This window comes from Eumetopias jubatus, unplaced genomic scaffold (genome assembly GCF_037043125.1).
Source record: "Eumetopias jubatus isolate StellerSeaLion01/CBP00866 unplaced genomic scaffold, mEumJub1_p1.0 scaffold_16, whole genome shotgun sequence".
Lineage (NCBI taxonomy): Eukaryota > Metazoa > Chordata > Mammalia > Carnivora > Otariidae > Eumetopias > Eumetopias jubatus.
Genome location: NW_028274822.1, coordinates 1,047,501 through 1,057,205, shown reverse-complemented (window position 1 = coordinate 1,057,205; position 9,705 = coordinate 1,047,501). Strand labels below are relative to the sequence as shown.

The 9,705-nt window shown below is 44.7% G+C and overlaps 1 protein-coding gene across 1 annotated transcript in view; it reads left to right on the top strand.

The window, feature by feature from the left end:
* The first annotated feature begins 210 nt into the window (after positions 1 to 210).
* Positions 211 to 9,705, top strand: part of SALL3 (spalt like transcription factor 3) — a 16,736-nt gene continuing 7,241 nt past the window's right edge. The window contains exon 1 of the mRNA XM_028102861.1: positions 211 to 292. Coding sequence (XP_027958662.1) covers positions 211 to 292 — 82 coding nt within the window. The remainder of the gene's footprint in view (positions 293 to 9,705) is intronic.

Here is a 9,705-nt window from a genome sequence, read left to right as displayed (position 1 = left end):
TGCATAGGCCGCCGAGTCCGCTGGAGACCGGCCAATCGGCGCGGCCCGCCGCTAATGGCCATGCATTATTCACCAGCCTAATTGCTCAGCCCCATGCGCGGCCCGCGCAGCCGCCGCCGCCCGCGCCCCGCGCCCCGCGCCCCGTGTCGTCCCCGCCGGCCGCCCCGCTGATGCCGATGTCCCGCTCGGGGCCCGCGCGCCGCTAGCACTATGTCTCGGCGCAAGCAGGCCAAGCCCCAGCACCTCAAGTCGGACGAAGAGCTGCCGCCGCCGGACGGGGCTCCCGAGCACGGTGAGGGGCCGCGGGGGTCTGGTCGGCGGGGGTCGGGCGCGGGACGCCGCGGGCTGGGGGAACTGCTGGTCCCAGAGCCGGTGCGTGGTGCCCGGCCCCGGCAGGCCAGCAGCAGGAACCCCGGTCCTCCCCGGAGCGCGCGGCGCGGAGTTGCGGGCAAGTAAACTTGGTTTGGCTGCTTCGAGTTGGGGCGCAGCGCGCTGACGCGCCGGGGCTCGGGCCGGCTGGGGGCCCGAGCTGCCGGGGCAGGCGGGTTGGGGGGGGGCGCAGGGGGCCGCGCCGCCGACTCCGCGATGCCCTCCCTGGGCCCCTGCGCACGGACGCTGGGCCCGGCCTCGGCGACCGCGCGACCCCCGGGCCAGCGCGGCAGCGGGGACGCGTCCGGAGCTCACCTACAGCCGGACGCGGGCCGGGGAGGCCGCCGCCCGGTTAGCTTTGTTCGGAGCCCGGCCTCGGGGCGGTGCGCGCTCGGAGCGGGGCCGCTGCCTGACCCCCGGCCTGCCCCCCACCGCGGCCGGCTGTCGGCCGCCTCGTGTGCCCCGAGGGCCGTGAGGCCCGCGAGGTCCCGGCGCGCCGACGAGCCCGGATCCCGTTCCGAGGCGAGTAGGAAGTCAGTGTCGCCTGGCCTTTCTAATGGCCGCCTTGGGAATTAAGCCGGCTGAGCCCCGCCGCGGCGTGGGGGTGGTCCTTGCACGCGGTAGGACCCGGCACGTTTCTGGTGGCTCCAAGTTTCCTCGGGCCTTTCCTGTTCTGTTGGATGTGTCGCAGGCACCTCTGCAGCCTGTAGGCTGCCAGGAGCTCCCTCCGCATCCCGAAGGGAAGGTAGGAGCCGCGGAAGTTGGAGGCTGGAGAGCGGGGGACCGGCCGGGCTGCGCTTTGCCGCCCGCGCGTCTGCAGGTCCCCAGGGTGCGCCAGGGGCGGCCGGAGCGCGGGTCGCCGGAGCCGCGCGGAGCTCCGACCGTAGCTCCTGGAAAAAACAGGCCGGCCAACTTTTTTGATTAACCCATTGTAAGTTGTTTCGAGGCAGAGACGCATCTTTTTACCGTGAGACTCGGTGCAAAAAAAAAAAAAAAAAAAAAAAGGAGTTTAAGAGTTTATCACACGCTGTTGTAAAGTTTGGCAAAGCAGGTATGTGTCCACGTCGGAATGGGGAAAGGGAGAAAATGCTTATAACACGGTGGGAATTAATGAATTAAATAAAATTAGTGAACTCGTTAGGGTCTTTTTGTCGCTGTGGAGGTAGGGAGTCTTATCTGTAGCCTAGTCACCCAAGATTAGAACAGCAGATATGCTAAAAAGAAACGCTTGCATATGGTGGGTAGATTAAGGACAAAGAATCTTTTTGTCATGGAAATGGATTTTTTTTTTGTTTTGTTTACTTCATCACATAGAATTTCTCACACTTGGTTTGTTTTGTATTGCCCTCAATGACTACATGATCAAATGAATGGATTTATTTCTGCCGAATGAGAAAGACAGTCTTTCCTTCAAAAGAACTACATTGCATCCCAGTGAGGAATTTTAAAGCTTTATTATTGTGGCTCCTGAATAGCTTAAAATCGGCTTTCACAGCCGCCCCAAAATGCAACAATGTAAATACTTCTCAGCTTTGTAGGGTCGTTATCAAAATGTGCAATGTCTCCTTTTATTAAAGCATATTTTAATTAATAGAGTAAAACCCCTTGTATTTAACAATTAACAAGCTGAGGCCCTGCTATTCATTTTTAATTTCACGTCAGAAATGTGAGCATGGTGAGCCTAATAGTGTAAACATGTTGAGGGATATGTAGCCTATATTTGAAAACCTAAGATGGAGTAAATTATTTACAAGTTCTCTTTTGAATTTCTCTTGTTACTGAATTTATTTAGAGGTGAAACGTATTCAGGTTTTGTTTTTTGTTTTTTGTTTTTTTGTTTTTACCCATCGTAGGATTAAAGTTTGTCAAGCTTGGGTTTTTCACAGTCGTTGGGAATTGTAATCAAGATATTGCCACAGTTCCTGATCATATTTTGCAACAGGCCAGAAATAGCCTGTCTGGGGCTGAGCCTTAGTCAAGTAGTATGTTTCCTGGATTGTTTTAAAGGTACTTTAGGCAAACTATTTAAAAAATAGTTCTTTCTGATTTAATTATTCTGAAGCTGATTGTTCATGGAGTATAAAAGATACTCTGTTCTCCGTTCACTCAAGGAATGCTCGTGGATGTATTACTTTGTCGTGCTGATCGTTATTAGTAAGATAACTAGAATATTTTTTTAAGAGGAAGGGTCCTGAAAACTCCCTTACTCCAGCATGAATCAGATATTCTGAAAATTGTAAATTTGTTAAATGCAATGGAAAGAAACAGACAGTGCATGAAGTTATAAGAGAGCTAAGTTAGTTAACAGTGTTTTAGAGACAAAGTAAATAGTTCTTTTGTATCAGTTTGGGCGTGACATTAATTAAAGCAGTAGATGCATGAAGAAAAATTGAAGGCTGTTGATAATGCCATGAAAAACACGTACAATTTTTAGTACAATATGGGGAGAGCAGAGGAGCACAGTCACATTAATTTATAGTAAAAAGAGATTAGTTCTTTAAAAAATAGGACTATTTCTCAGGCTTTGGTTTTTAGGCAAGCAGTGAAATCATAGCTATCCAAAAATAGCATCAGTGTTACCCAAATCTCATCATGGAAGAAATGAAATATGACGTATCTAAAATGAGAAGAAGTAACAGTGGTTGGTGTTAAGTTCTAAAGTCATCCTGTTGTAAAATTTATTTGAAGGATGCCTGAGACTTACTTTCCCTGTAAGAACTATCATTTAAAATTGCAAATTATCTCATTCCTGTTTCTGAAAAATTAGAAATAAAGTGATGCAGCTTTACAATTCAGTTAAATATATGCCACGGATAATGAAATCTTTTGAGCCAGCTGAATATTTTTGTTCTAAGAAAAATTAATTAAAACTTCTGACAGAACAGCACTTACACTCCTACTAAGAACTTTAAAAAAGTGTGATATTGCTGTCCTTTGTTGTATAAAATACAACTTAATAAAGATGTATTTTATTGTCGTTAGAAAGAAAATATGTATTTAAGGAAGAACAAAAGGATATTATAATTTAAAACAATTTGCCATCCTGTATTTTGTTTGTTAGCACTAATTGTTTCAAAGTGTGTTTTTATTTTCTGCCAACTTACAGTCGTATGGCTATCTTAAAAATCCTTTTAAATGTGGTGAGCATGTGATTTAAGAATTTACCAGTGGTATTCACAGACTTTGTTTAAATTAAGGGAAAGAAGGCCACCAGCCCTCGGTGAAGGGATCTTTTTTCTTTTATCTGTATATGCATGGTTTGCCTTGAGTACCCCCCCCCCCAGCCCACACTGCACACATTTACAATTCAGCATTCCAAAAGCAAACAATACAGAAGCCACTTTCTACCATTCGTAGGCAGATTGTTTTCTCTGAAACATGAAAGGTGAAAAGTAACTAAGGGGGGCAGGGGAGGAGAAGAAGAATTTGCAAATATTTATTTTTAAAATAACATTTTAAAAACTTAACCTATTTAAAAATGCATCATTTGGTGGTCAACAAAAAGCATGCCAATTCCCACCTTACAGAGAAAGAACTGATTCTGTAGCAGTTAGGGGGTTTTTATGTACATTTTAAACTTCCACAACACATGCATAATCCAATATTTTTAGATCTGTTCAGAGCCAGAAAAAGAAGAAGGCATGTACCAACAGCAGGAATTACTTAGCAAGCTGATTATTTTTTTGTATACAAGATGATGGCAAAAGCAGGCAAAAGTGGGTCAGATTTCATTTTCAACCGCAGTCTCTAAGAGGCTTTACCATTCATCTCAAGGTAGCTCTGAGAACATTGGGGGGGGGGGGTAGGCGGAATTCAGCAAAGCAGCAGCCAAGGTGTCCGTTGTGTGTGCTGAACATCATTTGGAATTTAGCATTCTTAAGTGTGAGAATTGACGCAGGGTGTTTTGGTGTGTTTGTTTTTGTTTTTGTCTTTTTAAGTAAAACAAGTCTTAACTGCTGATGACATTATGCACCATCTTTTAACGTTGCAAAATAGTTTCAAGGAGGATACTTTTTGCACAATATTTACAACAGGAAGGGTTTGTTATTTTATGTTGTTAGTTTTTATTTTCCCACATGATTTTCTTGACTAGTTGCCAGAATAAGACCAAAATATCTTACTTCGTCTTGTAAAGATGTGATCTAATCCTGCTAGTCCTGGGACAGGTTTGTAATGTCAGTGTGTGCTAAGTTGCTTCACATTTCATACAAAATCAGACATAAGTAAAATCTATGTAAAATTGAGTGTTTTGATATTACTTTATATAAACCTCTATATTTAAAAAAAGCCCCGAGCTTAGATTTTTCTCTTGTAATTTGGACACTTTAATGACTTAAACTGTAGTTAACTGTCAGTGTGATTTCCAAGCAAATAGGTCAAGTCATGTTACAGAAAGTGTAAAATATTAATTGAAATAATGAAATAACGTAATGGGCTCTGTTTATGTGAGAGATTAAGATTGATATGTTTGTTAATTAAAGGGGCCCCAGTGGCAGAACCGTCCACCAGAGACCTGCCGGGCACCAGCCCGGGGTCTAAATCCTGTCGTCCGTGGGCCTGTCCTTTCCAGTCACCCCCGGTTTGGCCAGGCCGACCATGTGGCTCCCTGCCCCCTGCTTTGCCGGAAAGCGTCCGGCCGCCCAGCGCCGAGCCGGGCCTGGCCTGAGGTCTCTGGAAGGTAGGGTTGTGGAGTGTGGGAGCTTCCGCCTGGCTCTCCCCGAAGGTGGGTAGTTAGAGGCGCCGTGACAGGCCTTGCTGATTTAACCTTTGCCTGCTTTGCCCTGCCAGGGGTGGCCACTAGATGTCAAGCTCATAATACAATTAGTGCATCTGCGCTGTTGACCTTGGCAACAGGACTCAACACTGTTCTATTAAGTGTTAACACTGAGTCTGAGTGTTAACTAGAGACCCACGAGTCGGCTCCGTGCTGCACGGCTTATCAAATGCCCATCTCGTTCAGCACAAGTGTTTATAGTTCTTCAAGAAGAGAGAACGGGTTTCTTTTGTGTGGCTATTACATCTTGAACTGTTTAATTAACCCTGCAGGTGCCGTGGCACTTGGTCTGCGTTCACCGGCTTCCCTGGTCCTCCTTTCGAGAGTGACCTCTTCTCAGCACCGTTTGGTAATTCCATTGTGCGGCTCCTATATGTGCAGAGCTGCGGGCTTCACCAGCCCAGGGCAGTGGCTTTCCTCAGATGATTCTGTGCATATGTGTAAACTTCGCGGTAAAGTGCTGACAAATAATGGAAATGATGTAATAACCTGAGCCTGAGTACAAGGCGGTTACAGTTCATCAGAGCCTCGCTCCTGGACACAGTGCAGTTCCTGCTTCTCTGGCTGTTTGGACCCAGGTGTGTTTGTACGTCTAAGTGGCTGCGCGTATTTATTTGTTTTATGTACAGTGGATTTGAAAACTGACTGGCGTGGGCGAGAGTAGTAGCGTGCCCCCCCCCCCCCCCGAGGAGGCGCGCTGTGGAATGGCATGTGTCAGGTCGGACTTGAGACCATCCTCATCTGAAGCAAAAGGGACCCTGCGCAGACCTTGTTTTCACTCCTCACCAAATTTGGGTGGGGATGGCTTGCATCGCTGACCCATTTCGGGAGTGTTGGCATGGGTGGGCATGGATAGTGATGTATGTATTTTTGTCCTGGGTGCGCCTGCCACACGGCATCCCACCGAAGGAGCTGCTGTTCCAGCCTGGAGTGCGACCCCCATCTTACTATGTGACGCGGCGTTGGGGCCGAGTTAAAACCAGTGTGTGCTGTGGCTGCTTCCATCTGCATGTGTCCATAAAGGAAACAGTGTTTCCCTCCCTAGTGCTTCACCACACAGATTAGAAGCTGCAAATGTTTTAAACAGAAGACATTTGGTGGCTGTGCCACAGGTGGTCGTTACTTAACAAATTTGAGACGTGGGCCACTGAGTCGAAGAGAGCCCGCGTGCCGGTCAGTGCCGGCGTTCAGCATAACAAGAGTGCCCTCCACTGTTCAGCTCCGTGCGCACAAGCTTGGAGGTTGGGGAAAAGGACAAAATTTCTCTATTGCGTCTGGAATTTCTTCTACATTGTTAAACACAGTAGGGGTCTCTATTTGTCTCCTCCTGTTTCACAGCTTGGGCTCAGTATGTGATAATTCATCTTTCTTTATGGGATTCAGAGCTATCATAAGGAGTTAAAAAGAATTAATTTGCAAGAAAATAAGTGTCTCCTAACAATTTAGGAAAACTTGAAAAATGCTTTCTAGATTTTTAAGGGATGGTAAAGGCAAAGCAGAAAGTACCTTTTCCTTTCCTACAGACCCATGTGGCATTTTATGGTTACTAATTAAAGTGGAAAAGTGAACATCCCTTCTCCCATACTGAACTAGTTCTGCTTCTCCTTTTGTTAATTGTAGGGAATTAAAAATAGGTAGCAAAAGTGTAGCAGAGTAACCGTGAGCATTTGAGGTTGATACACAAAATGATGAAACACCCATCTACTATGTGTTTGTAATCGCTTAGCTTTTACTTTACCAGGTACCGTACTCCTCAAGAGAGAAAATTGAAAAGCCTTGCGAGGAGCTGTAGTTGGAAATTTTTAAAGGAAGCATTATGTCTCAGATGTTCTTAAATATATTCCAACAATGCTTTTCATTTGTGGCCTTAAAAAGATCCTCCCGGGTATAAATCTCCTGCCTGTCTTCTGCCACGTCATTCTTGAGAAGACCGTAGTGTGCCTTTACAGATAGTGAAAACATGATCCGTGCATATTATGTAACAGACCAGGAATTAAAACAGAGAAAAATGAAACCGTTTTGGGGGACTCCTCTCACACTGAGGGGTTTGTTCCTAAGAACAGAAACATTTTTCGTAAACATTCTCTGTGTGTTTTATTAGTGAGAAGAAAAAAAAGATCCATCTATTTTTAAGACTGCCATCGAAGCTATCCTTTTGTTAGAGGCTTTCTCTAAAACGCTGTGGGACCCATTTTCCTTCTTCTGTAGAACCTGCTCCAGAATATTTGAACAGTGATAGAAACCCTGAAAATCTTCAGTATAAATAGCAAGCGTGGGGATAGCTGTGAACTAATTACACATTTCCTCTCGTAAACTGAAACAGCTTTATCTTTCAGCCTCTCTTCCCTCCTCCTGACCGTGTTCAGGAGAACCAATTCAGCTTGAAGCATGGCTGGGCCACGGATGACATGAGCCAAGGAGAGTTCCTCCCAGAACAGCTCTTCCTCACACGGATACGCAGCGGGCTCAGATCCGCGGGGCGCTTGCCAGAGGAGCGGAGACCAGACCCAGACGTGCTTGTTAACCAGGAAGGGAGGGTCCTGCCTGCGTGCTGTCGCGGGGCGAGGTGCCTAGCAGGCTCCTGGCTTGTGCTGGTGACGCCGGGCCCTGTAAATTCCTGCCTCATCCCTGGCCTGTTTACAACCCCAGGTCTCTCCGTCCTTGAACAGTCAGAATGCAGAAAATAAATTACTTTGACAATAATGATAATGATTCTAATGCTTGTTTTTCAAACCCCCTCCCTTAAGACACAAAGAATTTCCAATTGCTTTGGAAATAAATTCCTCACCCTTCGAGGGTTGTCCTGTTGTTACACTGGCTCACTGACATGGTTTTACCTTGGAATAAAAATTTGAAGCCATGTTCACTAATGGGTGAAATAACTTCTATTTTTAACTACAAAGGCCAATTTAAAGAATGTAAATTTAACTACAGGACGGCGGCATGCTTGTGCATCCAAAGAAGTGTTGTCTTCAAACAAGGCAGGGTTAAAGGGCGTTAGAAGTTCTCTAAACTGTGAGCTGCATTCAGAGTTTTCCATATGGGTTTTCTTGTTAGAGAAAGCGGTTTTCAAAAAAGAAAAAGAAGACTCGAGTGCTGCCATTTCAGCACATACACACTGAATCGTGGTAGTGAGAAGAGCTGCCACAGCAAGTTAGAACCACTTTATGTGCCCCTGTGTTCTGAACACGTCAGGAGCCGATGCTTCCCCCTGTGCTTGCCTGCGGTCCTCTCCCTTCCACAAGCTCTGTCCCTGGCGAGATGGGCTCATCGGGTTATTTCCTCCCGCTCAAGTCAGGCGAAGTGCTCATGCTTGTTGTGTAATGCAGTTCTCAAAACATGCAACCAGAATTACAATTCCATAATGAAATATGAGCGTTTTTATTCGTACGCATTGTTTTCAAGACTATCTCATGAAATGTGCGGTTCTCTATAACTTTTATGGAATGCGAGTCACCTTCAGATTTTGGTAGTGAAATAATCCTAGCTTACTTTGGTAGTGAATAATCTTAGCAAGTGAGAGTAACGACGGGTTCTGTTGTGTTTGCACAGACCCTAATTAAAAAAACTAGGTGGTGATTCTAAATTATTTGCCCCAAGTAAGAAATTCAAATTATATTTGAAGAATTTTTCCTTAATTGTAATTTTTAAACTATGTTTTAGCTTTAAAAGGCAAATTTATTATGAAACTTGGCTTATAATAAGATCCAACAATTGTCTTGTTAGGTTCATTAACATATTGAACTGTTAACAGGTCCAAATGGCCAGAATGCCATTTTTACACAATTTCCTCTGCAGGTTTGCTTTCCTGCTTCAATTTTAAAGGAATATAAGTGGAAGGGTATTCTGCTTTGACAAGAATATCTTCATTATGTTTAGGTAATTATCATTTATAATTGCATTAAACAAAATGGCTTATTATTTGGTAGGAAGGGCTGAGATGCTCTGTGCACAGTTTCTGCAGGTGAGGAGCAGCTGTGGTGTTTGCAGACCCGCCCCTGGGAGAAGGAAGTTACCTGGAAGGGCACTTCCCAGCTTCCATGAATTTGGATGAGAACCCTGCAAGTCCTAGCGCATGAAAAACCAATGGAAACTTAAAAAGTTATCTTTAAAGTAAATGGCGATTTGTTTGGGTCACTTAAGCTCTGAGGAAAACACAGTGTAAAACAAGCATAGTATTTCTGTATTTCCCATATTTGTTACACAGAATGTCTGGGAAATGTTCATTTGTAAGGTATCATTTATTTATAATTAAGTTAATTTTTCTAACATTGAACACACTTTCAGTCAGCCTAATTGTAAGCATTTATGCGTGAATTGTCCCTAACACATAATCCACATGAAGGAAAAGCGTTCTTTGAATAAGATCCACACAGTGTTTAAGCATAAAATTTTAAATGTTTACACCATGTGAATGCTTTTGTGTGCCCTACAATCACACATTTTATCTCTGAGGAGTTAAAGGTAGAAAATATTTCAACAAGTTAGCAATATTTAATTTCTTGGTATTTTTCTCTTTTAAAAGTATTAAAATAAAAATCTTTACAAGATTATAGCAAGCC